This window comes from Electrophorus electricus, chromosome 9 (assembly GCF_013358815.1).
Source record: "Electrophorus electricus isolate fEleEle1 chromosome 9, fEleEle1.pri, whole genome shotgun sequence".
NCBI classification, from domain to species: Eukaryota; Metazoa; Chordata; class Actinopteri; order Gymnotiformes; family Gymnotidae; genus Electrophorus; species Electrophorus electricus.
Genome location: NC_049543.1, coordinates 8,857,146 through 8,877,541, shown reverse-complemented (window position 1 = coordinate 8,877,541; position 20,396 = coordinate 8,857,146). Strand labels below are relative to the sequence as shown.

The window sequence follows — 20,396 nt, the reverse complement described above, 5'->3', positions numbered from 1 at the left end:
GAAGCATCAAGGGTCTGAGACATCACTATAGCCCCTCCTCCTCTTTCAGCCAATCAGCAGCCTACAAAATGAACTTTTCAAGTGGTTCGTCAGTGAATTCTAAGGGAATCCTTTTTCTCTTCACGGAAAGCCATTTGGTCAAGGGATGAGACCTGAAAAGACTTGTATCTCCTTTGGAAGGATGCTTTCTCTGACTGGACCATACCAGCCATGCCGGGGGCCGTTCCCGCCATGGCCTCTCACCCGAAGTCTTCCATGATGCCATTTCACTTGTCGCTTGTCTGTCACTTCCTTCCTAAAAGCCCTGGCTGATGTGTCATAATCCCTTACTACTATGCAAGTCCTCATTTCACTCTTTGGCTGATCAACAGAAAATGCTGTAGCTGTTTCTCACCACGTGTTGGGAGAAGACACTCCCCTCTCCCATCCCACCCCCATTTGTATGCATTTCACACCTGACTTTTTAAATAAGGAATTACTGTAACTGCATTTTCCTGTAGCAGGAAAATAATATTTTGATAATTTAAAATTTTTGTAGCTCTACCTCTTATTTTAGATGACAGGCATTCTGTACAAAAAAAAACAATGACAGAAATGTCAAAGTTTGGATTTTTTTTTTCAGCATGGGATTTTAATATTAATATTATCTTTAGTGTATCTCCTGTCTATTTAGGGTACCTCCTGAACAAAATATTGAGTCAGAAATGTATTATTAACACGGAGGACAATGCTTGAGATATGAAAATAATATATTGTTATATATAGCTGTTCTTAACATTTTAGTAATACTTAATCATATTGTTTATGCTTAGTTTTATAATATTAAATATAATACAATTATTACAGTATTATGATGTATATTGTATCCCTTTACAAGTGATTACATATGTTAAAAAATGCTAAAGGTTCTAAAATAGTCTAATAACTAAAGATACTCTCTAATGTAAAGATCCACTCTTTAATTGTTTGCATTTTGCACTATGGTTACATTAATTGCATGTTTTATTCATACTGTAGATATCTGCAGTAACACCTGGTTATATCACAGCCCTTAATATCTTCCTTTCTTCCTCTTGGAAGTGTTTATCCTACACAAATGACCTAAGTGACTTAACCAAGGCTTGCAATAATACATGAAACACTCTAAAGTTATTTAGCGGTGTTAACACAGTGCCGTTCAATACACTTTTCTATTCATGTGCATTATTTGAGTGTTTTCTAGTTATCTATTGGTCATCATACTTCTAAATTACTCACAAGCTTTAAACATTTTGGAACTCCACACTTTTTGAGCGGAACACTTTTCATGTGAGAATGTAATACATTTTCATCTGATTCAACACGTGAAACCAACACTGGAACCCAGGATGATTGTAGAATTGGAAGAGATTTCACAGTTGCACTGTCCAGACGTAGCTGCCATCTTCTGTGGCCTGTGTGTCCGAACCTTCATTCTTGTACCTGTTTTAACATTTATATATGAATGAATTTGTAACTTATATTTTGAGGAATTACATAGTGTAAACTGATGAAGAATTCTACAGAGGGCATGTTAGAAAAAATTCACATTGTTTAAATGAAGATTATATTAATAGTAGTGTGTTTTAAACTGATAACATTTTAAATCACAATTTTGTGACTTAAGAGCACACAGCTGAAGTGATTTTAGAATTTATATTTTTCAAAAGATATGAATATTAAAAAATAAACTGAATTTATTGCATTCTGTCTGCATTTCTTTAAAATTGTTCATCCAAAAATAGCCTCAGAATGAGCTAGTAATGAACCATAGGTTTTGTTTTCCGTAATAGGTTTACTATTGAAAAATCAACTCATCATGATTCGTTGTGATTCACTTTCACTGTTGCAGGATCAGTAAATGTATTTTTATGAAAAATAAAGATCAAAATATATACTAGAAGAGTCTTCTAATATGGTTAATAATGCTCTTAGATGAATATGAGCTTTGACAGTTTATAAGCACTATGCGAAAGGGCACCTGTTTCTTTACTATGTTTAATTACACATACATATGCATAAGAGTGTAAACAAAACCAGCTTGATAAATGGTGAGTCCATAATAAATCACAGTTCTTACAACTGAGTCAGTTCTTACAACTGAGATCAGGAGCTGATCGTGGATTGCAGCAAGAAGCAGGAGCGGCTCTACCAACCTGTGAGGATCAGTGGAACCACGGTGGAGAGAGTAGATCGTTTCAGGTACCTTGGTGTTCACATCTCGCAGGACCTGTCCTGGTCCCGCCATACCAACTCCCTGGCAAAGAAGGCTCGTCAGCGTCTTTACCACCTCAGACGCCTAAGAGACTTCAGACTGCCCTCCAAGGTATTGCGGAACTTCTGCACCTGCACTATCGAGAGCATCCTCACAGGGAACATCACAGTCTGGTTTGGGAATAGCACCAAGCAGGACAGACAAGCACTCCAAAGGGTAGTGCGTTCAGCAGAGCGCATCACTCACATGGAACTTCCTGACCTGCAGACCATCTACTACAAGCGGTGCCAGACCAAGGCCAGGAGGATTGTGAAGGACCCCACCCATCCCAGCAATAGACTCTTCTCTCTGTTGAGGTCAGAGAGCCGCTTTCGCTCCCTGAAGACCAAGACAGAGACTGAAGAAGAGCTTCTTCCCACAGGCCATTCGGGCCCTGAATCAGGGAAACTGATAAACTGTGGGGACCACCACCACCATGTAACATAACTGTATAACTGAGTATATATATATATATATATTCAATTACTTTGTAACAAAACTGTAAATATGTTGTTATTCTACAAAACGGATCTGTACATTCTGTACATTGTGTACATATATACACAACCATATACATTGTACATTGTGTATATAATCATAATATACATATATTGTACATACATTGTTAATATATTTTGTACATACATAGAATATATATATATATATATTTCACATATATAGAATATCTATATTTCTCTATGCACCCCTGTTTTCTTTCCTCAGTTTGGACAGAGCACTCTCAACCATTTCACTGCGAGTTATACTGTGTATGACTATGTATGTGACAAATAAACCAAACTTGAATCTTGAAACTGCCCCCCCCAAAAAAGTCCTGTTGATTATAGCTTGTACAACTCTGCCATCTAGTGTTCAAAAGTCAATCTTACACAATACCTTAAAACAAGTAGCTCATAAATGATCAACGAATACCTACATTGTTATGGCATATATGGAGTTAAAGCCACTGAGAGCTGAAGTGAATAACATTTATTATCTTTTTACAGAGGCACCTGTTAAGGGTGCAAGTGAACAGTCAGTTATTCCAACACATGCTGAAGCAGGAAAAATGGGCAAGTGTAAGGATCTGAGCAGCACTGACAAGGGTCAAACTGTGATGGCTAGACTGGGTCAGAGAATCTCCAAGCAGGAGGTCTTGAGGGGTGCTCAGTGGTTAGTAACTATTAAAAGTAGTCAGATGAAGGACAACTGAACTGGTAAAAGGGTCATAAGTACTGTAGGTTCATTGATGTGCGTGAGGAGCAAAATCTTAAAGTCTGTAGCCTGGTCCAATGCCACAGAAGAGCTACTGTAACATAAATTACAGAAAAGGTTAATGCTGGCTAGGATAGAAAGGTGTCAGAATACATAGTGCATTGCAGCTTTCTACATATGGGCCTACGTAGCTGCATATCGGTCAGAGTGCCAATGGTGACCCCTGTCCATTGCCAAAAGCACTTATAACGGGCATCAGAACTGGGCCATGGAGAAATGGAAGAAAGTGGCCTGGTCTGGTGAATCAGGTTTTCTTTTGCATTATGCAGACAGCTAGGTGCATGTGTCGCTTTCCTGGGGAAGACATGGCAACAGGAAGCACTATGGAAAGAAGGCAAGCTGGTATATTCAGTGTGATGCTCTGGGTGATATTCTAAAAACCTTGGGTCCTGGCATTCATAAGCATGTTACTTTGACATGTGCCACTTGGTTTAATGGTATGTCTGATTCTTCTGAAGAAGATTCTAGGTAGAAACTTCAGTGTACTATTGTTAAAGATGTAGAGGTTTCAAACAAACAGGTCGTTTTGAACAGAGGACCAAAACAAACCTTATACTACAATTTTTACTACCTCTCATATTCATATATATATATATATATATATATATATATATATATATATATATATATATATATATGAGAATATGAATGAATATATATATGAATCAGACATACCATTAAACCATCTGCCTAATATTGTGTAGGTGCCCCTCATACTGCTAAAACAGCTCTGAGCCATTGTAACTTGGACTCCACATGACCTCTGAAGGTGTTCTGTGGTATCTGGAACCAACATGTTAGCAGATCCTTTAAATCCCATAAGCAGTGAGGTGGGGAATCCATGGAACAGACTTGTTTTTCCAGCATAACCCACAGATGATTGAGTTCTGTGGAATTTGGAGTATTTGGAGTATATATAGACATATACATGAGAGAGAGGAAGTAAAAAATTATGTTTTAGTGTAGTACAGTGTAGGTGTAGGTTTGTGGAGGTATCCAGAGAAGCTTAAACTGGATTTACCTTCTAGAATTTTAAAAGCACATTGCTTGCACAACTGAAACATCCTATGGAAACTTTGCATACAATGCTTTGTTTTCTTTCTTTCTTTCTTTCTTTCTTTCTTTCTTTCTTTCTTTCTTTCTTTCTTTCTTTCTATCTATCTATCTATCTATCTATCTATCTATCTATCTATCTATCTATCTATCTATCTATCTATCTATCTATCTTAATCTTTTTCTGTATTTACATGATTGATAATCAAATTAACAAATTATATCAGAACATCAGCTGAGAGAAAACTCTGGTGCTTGAGCAAGCGAATTAAAATGCAATGTACAATTATGGAAAAACTGCAAGATATTTAACACAGTACACCTCATTCATATAGTGCACTTCATCATTCCAGTTGTTTCAGGAAATTATATATTCACGATTGAGAGTACTGAGCTCATGGTCTCTTTAGTAGAATAGCACTTTAATGACATTTGAAGAATGGAAACTCAAAATATGAATTTCCTTGCCACTCATTACCACGCAATTTATCATTACCATGTAGAACATATTAAATAGTGCCATTATGTCAGCACAATCACTTGCTTTCAGTGGCCTGAATCATCATAGTTCTTTCCACCTCAAGATGCTGATGTGCAGCAGATGCAGTGTCTGGAAGAATCAAGCTCTAATGCATACAGTACTTGCATTGTGAACTATGACGCTTTATAAAAAGCAAAGGCAGCTCTCTAGAAAAAATAACAATGCAGAAGCTTTGAAATATGTTTACCAGTGTAATTTTAAAAGGGTAATGGTAGTGGTTAATGATTAAGATTCAAAACCTTTCATTAACGATCATATTTAAGATGAAGATGGTTACATTTGATAGTCACAAGAAACGTTATAAAAATGATCCTGTGAACTATCAATTTTTCAGCTATACCCCCCCCCCCCCCCCCCCCCCCCCCAAAACAAGTTGTGTAAGCAATCACAGGCGAGCTATTAAGATGGTCAGAAGGAAGACGATTTCTACACATACAGCAAGTGTTCGTCGTCTGTTACAAAATTCAAAGGTTTAATCTGTAATCAATTGTTTCGTTAGCCTATACTAAAGTAGCGCGTAGATACATTTTACATTTAAAAATCTATTGCTGAGATAAAAGCATTTTGCTTCTTGAATCAATCGATTTTGTGGCAACACAAACAGCAAGCTGGTTTAGAAACTGGTTGTGCTTTTAGGGCCTCCGAATGGAAACTTCCGTGAGCGTTCAAGATGTAGCGTCATCCTCTGATTTAATGATCGCCTCAGTCTGTGAAAAGCAACAAAAGAGGCAAGTAATGAGCGAGGAGACTATCGCTACTGTTAGATGGTAATAATTAGATGGTACTGGTTTTAGAGTTACTGACATTTACCACTTTACATCTGAGTCATCTTTCTGGAATATAAAAATAGTACCTAGGGAGGCGGATCTCGCTCCATCATAGATTAGCCCTATTTGTAGAACACTCTCCGGTTTTATTTAAAATAAGTACACAACTGAAATTTTAATTACTATGTAGTGTAAACCCTGTAATCCAGGGTCTAAATCCTTGCACTAAAAGGATTTTGTTTCCCCCCCCCCCCCCCCCTCATATCAACACACACCAACACACTTCACTGGGCACTCATTAGTCAGCCAATTGATGTCACGGTCGCGTTTGCGGCTCACAGAAAGAGAGGGGCGGTTAGCGGAAGTGGCGCGCTCACCAGCTTTTGGCACGCTAGTGCTGGAGAGTGCTGGAGGCAGCATGACGTGGCCAGCTCAACCCAGGCCCGGGCACGCTTCTCGGCCCCCTCACCCTGGACCTCCCGCTCAACCCTGCAACACAGAACGCAAAAACGTGCCGAAGCGTTTCGGTTTTACACGCGAGCACAGGCTTCGAAAAACTAAAGGATAACTTTAAAGGCTCCCAGATCGCTAATATGGTCAGTGGTTAACGAATCTAGTGTGGTTTAGCTTTAAATGCTAACCGGTGGATTTTGGTGAAATTCATTAGGTTTTAGCAGCGTATCCTTTGGGTGAAACACTCCTTCAGTCCTTATAGGGGGCGCAATACTGGTCACGTAAAGCTGAGTTTATTTTCGATCACCTAAATGAGGATGCATGGTTAGAGCACCAATGCTGGATTCCGTCAGGTTTATATAGAAACAATTTTGGTACTTTTCGTTTGTCTAAAATGACCGAAGCAGCATGTGTTTTGGAACAGGAGCGGGCGTGTGCGTGGCTTGTACGAGACATTAATTTGTTTGAGGTGCAATTTTAAGAAAAAAATAAATTATAATTTACGCTTGGATGATGAATATTCATAAAAGATCTTACATTGTTTTGAATGCAGGCAGCTCGGTTTTAAAGTACTGCGAGCAGAAGCCATCTATCTTGGTCAACAGAGCTTCCGTCTTTTCTAGTTTGTTCTTCTGTAAGATAAGAAATCGAGAGGATAAAGTTCTTCACTGGCAGACAGGATGGCAATAGGAATCTCAAAAGGAAACCAGGCTTTCTTCTAATCGTTTTTTATCACGCGTCTTGACAAAAAGATTAAAGGCTGTAAAGTTTTCTTAACAGTTCATTTATACATCAGCGTACATAATACACAAAATTCATCAGTGAAAGGTCGTGGTTTCTCGAAATCAATTTAAGTAGAATTTAAGTTCAGCTCTGTACCGGGACTATGTTCGACATAAAAGTACTTATATATGTAATTGGAGTATTTCCAACGAAAAATGAACGTGTTATTACAGTCAAGGTGGTGACCTTGACCTCAGGTGGAGGTTTTGTCTTGTAGCCTTTCGCGCGATATTCAATTAAAGTATTACTCAGCAAGCTTCGTTACAATTATGAAATAAAATTGGGAGTCCTTTGTATTCGGCGGCAGTGCCCAGTAGTATACGACCCGCAATGCCGCACTTTCAACTCCTTATAAGTACGCATCTAGTGCTTCATTTCAGAATTGCAGTCACACTTTCCTGTCTTTACGAGAGAATATTAATGTAACATATTTGTTGTTGTTGTTTTAGTAATAAAGTGGATACTATACGTAATAATGTTGCTTTCAAATACAAGTGGGGCAGTGCAAGGTTTCAGAGATCTTAAATGAATGCACAGACCAGTGGGCATACAGATGCACGCCCGTCTGTCAAACCCTTTCGAATATTTGCAATGGTATAGGTGTCGCCTTTCTAGCTGGGCAGCATTTTAACTGGACATCCAACGCATTGTGTCACTGAACGGCTAAGAACCTAAGAAAAGCCAAAATTGGACCCGAAGTAGAATATATTTAAGCCGCCTATAGCATATATGACTTGCATGTAAGCCGTTCATCAAAGCACGGAATCCTGGTGGGAGAGTGCTTATATCATTCACTTGCAGTGTAGTCCCACCTTCTCCTCTAAACACGCTTTGGTGTCATTTGTATCTGAGCAGCAGGCCTCCACTGTGCTTCTCATCTGATCTTGGATAGTCGTCAGCACTGGCAGTGGCACCGATGCATGCTTAACTCCAATCTGGAACAAATGTCTGGACACAATCATGCTGAATTAATTCACTTCACATTATATTGTCACTACTAATGATACTATTGGAATAATTCACAGATTGCAGTCATAGTAGGAAGAAATAAGAGTTTGTTGGTAGTCTGGTTTAGTGGAAGGTGTCAGGGATAATTCCGATTAGTGCTGTCTTAAACAGGTGTCATGAGGTGCTAGATGGTGGACCTTTAGTTCCCTGCTCACGTTAACAGAGAAGGAAAGGATGACTTTATCATTACCTTTGACTCACTGCACTGTTTGCACCCTGAACAGTATTAAAAAACCTTTTAGGGTCATAGTGGGATATTAAGATATTAATAATATATTAATATATTAATATTAATATATAAAAAAAAAAAAAGAAGTTTATAGTCGAGTCTGCTTTTTGCCCTGCATACAGCTGCATAGTGAATAATGAGAATAACGAGGAGTCATTGCAAAAATAATGTGAGAGAAAAGAAATGTGATCACCATTGTTGATGTCAAACCTTGCTGGTCTTATAGAACATTAGGCTGCTTTGCGATAGCCTTTTTAGCTAGGGATGCTTATATAGTCTCTGAACTCAAAGAAAACACTATAGAAGGTAAGCCATACAGAGAAGCCCATCTAATTACTGTCTGGGGTGAATTAATCATGGCTTCTCTGTGAGCCTGTCAGCCACTCTGTATGCACGCCTCTTTTCCTGTCCACCCATGTCCACAAGAAGCTTTATTAGCTGCAGACAGTGCATCATAGCCCTAGTGTATTTGTTTGCACCAGATAGCGTGCACAAGGCCCAGTGCTATAGTAGCCAATCTCTGATACTGCTTACTGACCACTGTAGCATGTAGATGAAACAGATCTTCAATCACTGTTCAAAAATGACCACATAATGAATATATTAAGGGCCGAAACTGGGCTTCATTATGCAACAGGAAAGAAACAAGAAGGGTTCAGTATGGTTTATACATTTTTGCGCTGTGTATCCCAGCGTGCTGACTGTTTGTGTGAGCCCTGTGTGAAGATCTGTAAATGGTACTGCTTGTAGGGAGTGGTGCCTGTTGTTTGGGATTGGGGTTTGTGTCTGTTTTTCTGGTTAGGGAGTTAGAGTAGGATATATATATAAAAACAGTATCCATGATGCTACTGCTATTAGAGTGATATCAATGGTCGGCATGCAAAAGGTTTTAAGACAAACACCACACAGAAATTTCATAAAATCAGTAAAGGTCTGCCCTGCTTTTATTGCTTTATAGCTTTTTATTACTTAAAAAAAAATCTTTACTTTTGTTCTCCTTCAGGAGATGTAGCATGCAGTGTATGATGGATGGTGAATTGAGCACCTGTCTAGACTGTCTGGTTGGGTCTTCTCACAGAACTGGGTCCCAATGACCTGAGTCATGTTCCCAGATGCCTGCGGTCGTATTTTCAGGTTGTCCACACAGGTGAGAGTATCAAGAGGTGCTTTGCTGCAGCAAATCTTGAATTCCTCAGGCATGGAGGAGAGTATTGATTCCTTGCACAGGACCTTTTGAAAGCTGGTGAACTACCACAAATTAAAACAGCATAAGGGGAATGAGTCTGGATTTACCAGTGGGAGTAATTTAATAAGCCCTGTCTATCAGTGATCTGAACTGGGAAATGGCTTCAGTCAAGAACAAAGCAGCCAAGGCTTATCAACTGCTGATCTGATTATAGGACTTTTCTCTGTTTGAAAAATTCAATCCTCTTGATCTCTTTACCTTCTTTTACTTTTCTGTCTAACTGAGGTGATTAGTCAAATCTCCAGAGCTAAAGTTGCACTACAGCTCAGAAAGGAAAATGTAACAAATTTCATCCATGGTTTGAATTGAATCTCTCACACACAAACACACACACATGCACACATACATATACACACCCAAATTTAAGTCACACTATGGAAATTACGTCACATTCAGTCCTATTCATAAAGAAAAATATAGATCAGACCAATATCTGACCATGTCTGTGGTCCAGAAGAAAGAGTGAGGCCATGTATCAGGGACTGCAACTGTATGAATCTATAACTTTGATCCTTACCTCTTCAATTATATATTTAGGTCGTGTCTGAAAACAGAATTTAGTAAGTGCAGACTGAAAATGTTGAGCAATCTTGGATGCTTCTTCAAACTGTACTTGCAGGAGACTTCCATAATATGAAGCTAACCTGCAATTAACAGGTAGGTGACATTATCAAGCAGAGTTCTTATAAAGTGCATTTGGTTTGTATGATATACTGTAGTTGTACAAATTAAAATGGAGACAAATCATAGCATCAAAGTGAGTGTTGTCCTTCTGTAATAGATTAGCTAATTTATGAACTAACTAGTTCTATTAACTAAATCAGATCCATTAGCTAAATTTAATGTTAATTTCAGCTCACCTGATTAATTTGAGAATGATTAAACATAAACAGTGAAAGTCATTTAGCCAAACATTATAATGACCTGAGAGAGAATTATGTTAAATACTGCAATAGCTATTGAGTGAAAATGTGGATTAAGATTTTGATTAAGTCAGAATTGAACAGAACAGCTACCAGATAGGTGAATTAGTACTGATGATTTCTCGGTGGCGCATCAGAAGGAATTGCACCTTCAGCACTAGGAAAGTGCATCAGTTAATCAGTGGCTTACTCAACAGTACTTGACAACTGAAAGATATTTACCCAGTTTTATGGAATTTTAAATACACATTGTTGTAACAAACGTAGGTAAGAAATCTCAAGAAAGTGGTCAAACTCCTCTGCTGATACTTCTGCAAACAGAAACATTTAATTGAGAAATTAGACAGCAACACTACTGTTTCTTTCTGCTTGTCACTGTCAACACTGAATATGCCATCTTCTCTCTACTCTTTTTTCTCCTCCTCCTCCTCCTCCTCCTCCTCCTCATCATCACCACCACCACCACCACCACCATCTCTTCCATTATCACCATTATCATCATACTAATCACCACAACTGTTATACAGTATAGTTGTTTTTCATTTGTGTGAAAAATCTAAAAGTTAATCTATTCTTTTCTGTATAAGTAACAAACACCTGAACACTATACATCTAAACATTTGAACACTGTATACCTCTAAACATCTGAACACTGTATACTTGTAAACATTTGAACACTATAATTCTAAATGTCTCGACACTTAGTTGGTTTTGGGCAGCAGATGAAGAAAAGCAGTAGCAACCTCCCCAAACTTCAGAGAGCAGTGTCTTAGAATCAGCTGTGTCTGTGACTAAGCTTAAGCAGGTTGGATGTCGTGATGCCAGGACTGACTACGAAATTCCTTGCATTTATTTTACTCTGATCCACCATAGGACAGCCAGATAATTCTTTAAAATCTTAGATGTAATTTTGAGCCTACATGTATACTAATTTATGCACATAACTATATAGTCTTGCCTACTCACTGGTGACGTGAGTATTTTGGTCACTGTAAACAAATAATAGCATATGGTGATCAGTAAGTAATTACAGCATTTGCTGTTATGTGAATCCACAGATTCACCTTTTCCAAATATAAAATTTACAGCAAGCCGTCTCCAGAAATATCTACATACACAAAATACAGATATGCTTGTTGTGTATTGGTATTTTTCAATACCAATAGTAGAATCAAAGTATGACCAAAGCAACAAAAATGACACAATGACACAATGTTCTTTCCATTGTGTATCCACTGGACTTGGATATGAACTTGATTAACGAGCTGATCCAGTTCAGATCATTTATGTCTGAATCTGAAAAATGCTTGCACTAATGTGCAGGTTTCCAATGTTTATGAGAAACCAGATTTTTCTTACTTTGCCAGTAGCTATCAAACTGCCATTGGGAATGCACATGTTCACACTGGGCCAAAATTTAAAAAAATGAAGAAAGAAGCAGGTGCCAAATTTATTTCAGCTTGCTGTCATAGAATACGACATCGCTGGTCTGTCCCTTATGGCCAAGGATTCAGATCTTGTCAGTCAGCTGGACTTTGATCAAGCTGTGAGCAATTTTGTGAAGAGGAATGCCTTTATAAGGTGCCTTTATTAAAGTATAAAATATATGGTTTATTCTTGACTTATTGGTTCTGCTTTGATAGCGATAGTGATATTAGTGTATCATCTGAACATAGCAGATATGGTGTAAGTTGTGCATTTAACTGAGATGAATGATAGAGTTATTGCATCATTTCAGTTTTTCTATCATGAACTCTTGGAATACTGTTGAATACTGTCCAAATAAATATTTTAGTCTGTGTGATCATGGTATTAGGATTTACACTCTGTGGCTGTACTCTACATTTGCTGTGTGTGTGTGTGTCCTTTCTTTCTTCATTTTGTCTTTAGAATGATCTTATAACATTTTGAGGGTTTGTGTGCCTGTTAGAATAATTATTCGCATGGTTAACAAACAAGAATCACTTTGCAAATATTTCTTATTTTGTTCAATCATCTCTATTACTTTCCCTTTGATCATTTCCATCAAAAGAAAAGGCATACCTCTTGGAGGAAGCAGGAGGTGGAGATTTTTGGGCTGCAGCAATTCTTAGCCATCCTCACGAGATTTAGGGTTACGTTGAGCAGTAACCCTGCTGGGACACTCCGGTGTCTCCGGGCGAACTCATGGACATACCTATCAGGCAGACAGGGGAGGACAGACCTTGACTGTTTTAATGGCTTTTTTATTTTTTAAAGGCATGGAATTATAAAATGTCACAAGATTTTAGTTATATATAGATAAGGATCAGATCACATTTTAGGAACATTCATGCAGAAATTTAAATAACTTCCAAGCATTCCTAAAATGTTTCTCACAGCTGGATGAAACAATGGCCTTAAATAGTGTCCAGTGTTCACACACTTCACCCTCATCATCCAGGTGTCCTCCCAGTATTTCCTTCTCTACTGTTTGATGAATTGCATAGTTTCATATAAAGACATTTTTATGAAGTACTGTACAGTCATCTTGATATACTGATGCAGAATCTAATATGCTTTAGATTTTAGATGCTGCATGGGTTTCTAGCATAGACCTATGGAATGTTGTCATTAGTTTATTGTCTCTACATCCTTTATTTCTTGTTTATTGACAGATGTGCTTTGCTGGCTATAATTCTACCTGGACTATTTTGTATCTCTGTGCTGTTGTTTGCCATTTGCTTATTTGAATAGCCTCCTAGTTTTTGGACATATATTATACATACATTAGAGAAAACATTCTCATGTTCAAAGCAGCCTAATCTAATTGCTGACATATTAAGATCCTATAAACAAATGACTTTATTTATTTGTTGGTTGGCCCCACTAAAGGACCTCTGTTCTGGTCTGCTTCAGTGTCTGCTATAAGCACTGTAGCTAAATGTCACTGAGCCTCTGGTAGGGCCATTTGTGAAAAGGAAAGCAATTAAACACTCTCTGAAAGGTGCGACAATTTGTTATGTTCTGAGCCATAGAGCAATGTGCCCCATTGTACCACTGAAACTTGCTGGAAAAAAGCCTTGCTTACTAACCTTGTTATAAGAGCTTCCCAGATACAGTAATTACCTTTCTTATCCCCTGAAATAAAAATGCCAGTCCTTCCTCTGATTTTAACCTTTATTTAATCAGGTAAGCAACAGCTGTAAGACTGATATTTGACCTGAGTCATAGTTCCAGCAATACAAAAAATAAGGGGCATGGATTATGCTATTAAGTAAAGTTTTCCTAAGAAACAGAGATGGGTGAAGTGCATGAACAATGTGAACAGAAGAAATGAAAAATGAATTAGAAAAGAAGTGCTGTGCCACAGTTTGAGGCTGTGTGCATAACCATTTTGTGTAATTATATTCCCATGTAGTTTAGTGATCTCAAATTTTTATAGTTTTGTGTAGAAATCACTGATGGAACTGAAAGGTTATAAGAGTAAAACAGAGACAACAAAGATTATATGTGTTTTAGTCACAAGATCTGAAATTGGTGATAGTGATGGGTGGGTGAACAGAATGAAAACTTGTGGATAACATACCACTCCTGCTTCTCTAGTACCCTCTCCCTTCCATAAGTATATAAGTGCTTTTTAAATTTTTATTTGATCAGAAATGTAAATGAGTATATAATGAGTAAAAACAAACACTATAATGCAATCAGTGGCATCTGTGTTTGACATTGTCTGGAGATTTAAAGCTGAATGCCAGTGTTTCTTGACTGGTAGAGTCAAGCTCATTAATTTACATCTTGCACTCAGGTTATATCATTGCTGGCACAGCCATCAAATGAAAAAGAGTTGCCAAGCACAATGGTTGCTAGGTTTCATTAATCATGACATGACAAGGAATGAGCTTGAGGAAGTTCATAGGTTAATGTCTACTGGGAAATGAACTATGATGTCAGAAGGTACATCATATGTTTCTTCTCTGCTCCATGATTAGGTGACATTGATAGATTTGTCTGGAGCTACTTCGGTTTGTTGAAAAGGTCACCGGACCAATGATTAAGTGCTACACATCCAGTTGTATCTGCATATCTGCTTACCACAGACAAGTGGATATGCCACTTTTTCCCCATTTGCTTCTCATGTTTGATAAACTGGCACTGCATCTTAAAGGCACTGCACTGCTAAAGGCTTTAGCAACCCTCTAACTGGTCTTCTACAAAAGAGAAGAATGTCACACATTTACATTTCAGAGGGTCATTATGTCAAACCACTTGAAATAAGGCACTTTTGACACCCTAATTCAGAGATCTTTGACACTAAATAAGTTAAAAACAATGATGATATCTTTTCATTTGTGTGTGAGAATATATATCAGACCATCAGACCTTCACTCTTTGCAATACCCCACAGACAAATTCTCACCGAATAAGAAGAAATTGATGCCCTTGTGAATTGTGGACTAGGAAAGTAAATGTGAGAAAAAGGAAAATAAAAAGGCAATTAGAAACTGACAAGTAATTTACACACACATGAAGACTTTTACCAGTTGTAGTTTATGTTTTTGAATCAGAAAGAGATAATAATTGCTGTACTAGTTTAATCAAATGTGTATCATATTTAGAAGAAGTAAAAGGGGGCTGGGGAATTAATTACTGTTAATCTAAACATCATATAAAACAATTAAATGACTAACATAATTTATTTATGAAATGTTTGCCTGATGCAGTTTATTGCTTTCTTTTCAGTGCTAGCATTCTCAAATTCCAATCATCATTGGTTCACTTGGTCTTGTGATTTTTTGAACTGCTAAAAAGGTAAAACACCAAAACAAAAAAATACATGATTTTTGCTGGATTTTATTCAGTCCATCTTGTACTGAGAGGAACAGCCTTTACATTATGGGTGTGCTGTATCCAATTTATCCTGCACTGTCATACATAGCCTTTGCATCCTAGTTACATTGTACCTCTGATTTGGACAACAAATTTGCTCTACCCTTTTACTCAGCTGAATTAACTTTTGTAAACATGCCAAATATAGTTTTAATTAGTGCTGATATCAGCTCCCTGTTTGATGTCTGGTTATATTGTTCATGTATATTAGATTAAAGCCTTAGCTCCTTCTATTAATTGAATGCTAATTTGTTAGGGTATTTTTAATCGAACAGTAGACATCAGAAGCTTATTAGGTGGGTGGGAATCATACACAGAGTCATATTAATTCATTAGCCAATTAATGTATCACACAGATCACACTTTAGTGCCATTCTCTCCTGTTTTTAGTACAAGAAGGCAGAGCAGGGTAATTAAGAATCAAACCTAACAAAAACACACCACATTACTAAGCTTAGTTTATCTCAGTGACATTTTCCCTAGTATTGCTTATCTATTATTATAGTACCTTTTCACTGTATTTCTATGTAGCATATTCTTTAACATATTTTACATCTTTTATTTCCCAAATCACCTCTAGCTGTTTGTCATAACTGGTCTCACAGAGGTATTCCATTTTTTAAAGAAACAGCAAAAGGATTCACAAAAATAGCATTCACAAACTTTAAAGTAGTTACTGGGGGGATTAATACCAATAAACGTCTTGTAAACGTCAATAAACTTGACTTGTAATTGGAAGGGTGCTGGTTCAAGCCCCACCACTGCCAAGTTGGCACTGTTGGGCCCCTAAGCAAGACCCTTAACCCTCAATTGCTCAAGCTGTACTGTGTCATAATTGTAAGTCGCTTTGGATAAAAGTGTCAGCTAAATGCCATAAATGAGTGTATTAAAATACATTATGCTCAGGTGGCTCAAGGGCTGCATTTCTGGGTTGAAAATGAACAAACTGCATATGCTGACTAGCTTCTTCAGTGTCCTTTCAGAAGTTCCTAATTAAATAATTTATTTAACCAATGAATGTAGATGACTAAATATAGGCTGAATAGATTGGCCTCAAGAGGCTAATATTGCCAAATAAGTTTAAGCTCTGACTCAGATTGCCTCTCTTGAGTGATTCTTAGTTGATGTAGAGTGCATAATATGGTGGAAAAGATTGTAAAATGACTTATTTATTTTAAAAGCACTGGCCAAATGGGCCATTAGCAGGAGTTATTAGTGATACATTTAGCATTTAATTCCCTGGGAAATCATTTCAAAGTAACAAATTGAATGAGAATTATTTTATGTAGGCAGAAAACAAAGAACTAATACTATTTATGTATTAGTTCTTAGTTTTCTGCCTACATAAAATAATAGTTTAAAGAAAGATGAAACAACATTTATATATATATATATATATATATATATATATATATATATATATATATATATATATATATCTCAAAATGTATGGGTGGAGCATAGTGCAAAAAATAAATATGCATATAGGTCTAGGATACTGCTCTTTGTGGAAAGAGGAAAGAGCTGTGTGTATGTGTAAAGTACACTTTTATGCACAGACGAGCAGTAATATTATACTGTTATACTGTTGATTGTGATTTTAACTGGGTTGGCACATCAGGCTGGAAAAAGCAGTGTGGAAGATGTGAATAATGCAATAGGAAGTACATTCTCTGATCTTCTTTATGCTGGAATCAATGTGGGTCTCATGTTCGAGATCCTGAGAAACTACTCTTCTGTGGAACTTGAAACACTCTATGGCAATATCAGCAGAGGTACTGGAAATGAATGAAAGCAGATATTGCATATAAATCCACAGTAATTTGTGCAATTTTTAGACCATTTAGCTCAAGATTATTGAAACTGCACCAGGACTCCAGCTGTTCCACCAGCCACCATTATGTACACTCTTTATGAACATTTGATAGCCTAGCTGTTGGAGGATAGATGTGAATGGTGGGTTGAGGTGGATCCAGGGTTAGGCTATTCAAATATTTGAAGTTGTTGGTTAGTCATCACCAATGGAACAAGGGGTCTTCTTCTCTAGTTGATTTCTTCCATATCTTTCCAGACTGACAATAGGTGGTCATCCGATAGCCAACTTTTCATATTTTTAGAGAACCTCTGTGTTTTAGAGTGCCACTTGTATTTACATTTAAATAACATTTAGAAGATTATGTTCTCCAGAACAACTTACAGATGAGTATCACTTTAAGCATGCCATCAAGCTGAATCCCTGTCCAAGATAGGAAGTCAATGCAGGAGTAGTAGTAGTTGGAGCAGGTCCATTTTTGGTTTTATAGGCAAGCATCATGTAGCTGCCCACATCAGATATAATGACAACAGGTCAGCGATGTGAACACAACAGCTCAGTGATGTGGGGGGGATTTGGCAATATGCTTGGGTGCTGTATTTCCCTTCTCTGGTATGTTCTTGGCCATTTTTAGAGGTCATTTTTTTTCAGTTCATGATAGCTGATGTACACAAGGGTTTGAGATTATTGTACCTCTCTCAAGGTCTGGAGCTGTCTACACAAATGCTTCAGTATGATGTCACAGTGTTTGTGTCTGTTTCCCTATAATGAATTAGCTTTGAACTCTAAACTAAATTCTGCTGCTAGTGAGAAACTGTGCAATAATCAGGCAAAAGGAGGAAGGGCCATCTGATGTTTATTAATTGATTGGATTACTAATATAATATATCAGTACATTTACAGGTATTTTACATGTTACATAAAATATAGTGCTATTCATGAAATATGACAATTGATGTAAAATGTGCAAGTTGGATAGATAGATAAAAAATGTTTTCAAATTGCAACATTACAGTAACAGAATATATTGGTTTACAAAGCTGAATAATTAATATATCTTGAGGAATTAAAGATAATATACATGTGTTTATAAATAAGATAACAGGTTGCTTAATAATATAACATATATGAATATATTTACCTAAGAAAATTCTAAGGTAATTGACATAACCTAACCTGACATGACATAACCTAAAGAGGTAAGGTGCCAGTACACTGCAACAGTGTTGGTACCCATTTTAGTGCCAATAGCTGTGAGTAAGAATGACTTCACATATCGCTCCTCTGAGCAATACATTGTCTTAATCTGTTACTGTGGAAAGTGCTCCACTATTTATGCTCTGAAGGCCACCCTGGATAAGAGTCATTCTCCAAGTCACCGCATCCCATAGAATCCAGACAGCCAGCATTCTTAATCTATTTATTGAGTTTGCTGACATCACCTAATCTAATGCCCTTGCTCCAGGACTCTACCGGCCAGATGATGGCACTAGTAACTACAAAGACCAAAGCTGCTAGCTGTTATCCAACAAACAAGTTGTTGTGCCATTTTTCAGGTGAGCTGCTATGAGCATTTCCCTGTCAGCATGTGCTAATCAACAGTCTATTCATGTTTATGTAGCTGCAGCAGCTTGATTCAGGTGTCATTAGCCTCTAAACTCACTCCTTGTTGTGACACTCTTATTGGAATAAAAAGAGAAACTAATTGTTTGAGCCATTAATCATCTCATATGTTATTGTAACCACACCAGCCACGCGTGACACGTGACACCGCAGGTAATCATCACGGCAAGCTGAAAATACACTTTGGGTCGGGTTTTGCCACATGTCGCACATATCGATTCTGCCTAAAACACTAAAACAATGACTAGTCAATTATCGTTATTTCATGCAGTCCAGTGCCATAATCAAAACATAAAATAGCTAGCTTGGGCTATACGTTTACTTAGCAGCACTAACACAAAAGTCAAAACTAGGGTTGCTTTCTTAATTTGTTTACTACTCATCAGTATTTGAACTTATCAAATGGAAACTATGAAAAAAAAAACTCATCAGAAGCTGCTTTAGATTAATCCATGAGGGAAAAAGGCAGTTGCTGTTACCAAATTGTTAAGAGATATTATACTGTAGTTCCGATAGAGGCTACCATAAAGCTCATCTCCATTCCTGTTGTCACTGTGGGAATAGTCATCGTGTCCCTATCAAATGCAGGGGATCAAATGCCTTCTGCAGGTGAGGGTCTATTTTACACACACAAGAGGTGGGTACAGGAGTACAGCACAGAAATCTGATCATGTCAGAGTGATCTTGGGTCTGGGATTTTGTCCTAGTGTCTGATGGGCTCTGGTTCCAGGGCCCTGGTGCTGGCTCCCTCCTGTTCCTCTGCTTGCAGCACATGTGTCCTGCTGTTTGAAATGTTTGTTTAGTGTCAAGTTAAATGCTGATTCTTTTGATGAAAGAGTCAGGGGAGGGGAGTACAATTGCAGTGTTCTGTTAGCCTCAAGACTTCCTTTTTACAAAGATAACATATGAGTAGAGGGAGAGGGAGCTCTTGTAGATGTCAGACAGCATCCCCCACTCATACACATGCACACACACACAGTTTGTAAATGCAGCAAAGCTCTGCACATGTTCAGTCTCACACATGTAACCACCTTTCAAAGGCACACAGCACACAGACAAAATTGTCCCTCAGGTCTTAGTTTGTTGCTACCAACACTGCTTGAACAGTTTCTTTACCCTTTTACTAGCAACCCAAAAATATTCTTTATACTGTCTGGCCAGCACCCTCAGATTGTTTCTCAGCTCTGTTTATGTGGTAGCTAAACAAAGCACAGCGCCTGATTTCATGGCACCTGGTTTCTTCCACCCCCATGACACATGGCTATACTTGAACGAATGTGAATATTAAACACGTTGCATGTACTACTTAAAGCCTACTGCACCTGTTGTTCTCGGCATTTAAAAACCTGATCAGTGGATCCTACTGCACAAGGTGCATGCGTTGGTGCAGTATACGTGTCTCGAGGATAAGCAGAGACTTGCTCTACACAGGTTAAAGTCAGCTGATGGTTTGAGAAGAGTGTGAATTCATGCAAGGCGTACCAAGCAGTGCTTGCCATGTTTGGGCAGGGTGCTGCAGATTTGCCACTGCCTGCCTTCTGTGTTTGCGCACACAAATGGAGACT

The 20,396-nt window shown here is 37.8% G+C and overlaps 1 protein-coding gene across 1 annotated transcript in view; it reads right to left on the bottom strand.

Moving 5' to 3' along the window:
- Positions 1 to 5,525: 5,525 nt before the first annotated feature.
- Positions 5,526 to 20,396, bottom strand: part of gc (GC vitamin D binding protein) — a 34,527-nt gene continuing 19,656 nt past the window's right edge. Inside the window, exons 5-12 of the mRNA XM_027028705.2 lie at positions 12,591 to 12,723; positions 10,770 to 10,858; positions 10,142 to 10,268; positions 9,424 to 9,626; positions 7,954 to 8,089; positions 6,896 to 6,990; positions 6,283 to 6,394; positions 5,526 to 5,845 (exon numbers count right to left, since the gene is read on the bottom strand). Coding sequence (XP_026884506.2) covers positions 5,804 to 5,845; positions 6,283 to 6,394; positions 6,896 to 6,990; positions 7,954 to 8,089; positions 9,424 to 9,626; positions 10,142 to 10,268; positions 10,770 to 10,858; positions 12,591 to 12,723 — 937 coding nt within the window. The 3' untranslated portion in view covers positions 5,526 to 5,803. The remainder of the gene's footprint in view (positions 5,846 to 6,282; positions 6,395 to 6,895; positions 6,991 to 7,953; positions 8,090 to 9,423; positions 9,627 to 10,141; positions 10,269 to 10,769; positions 10,859 to 12,590; positions 12,724 to 20,396) is intronic.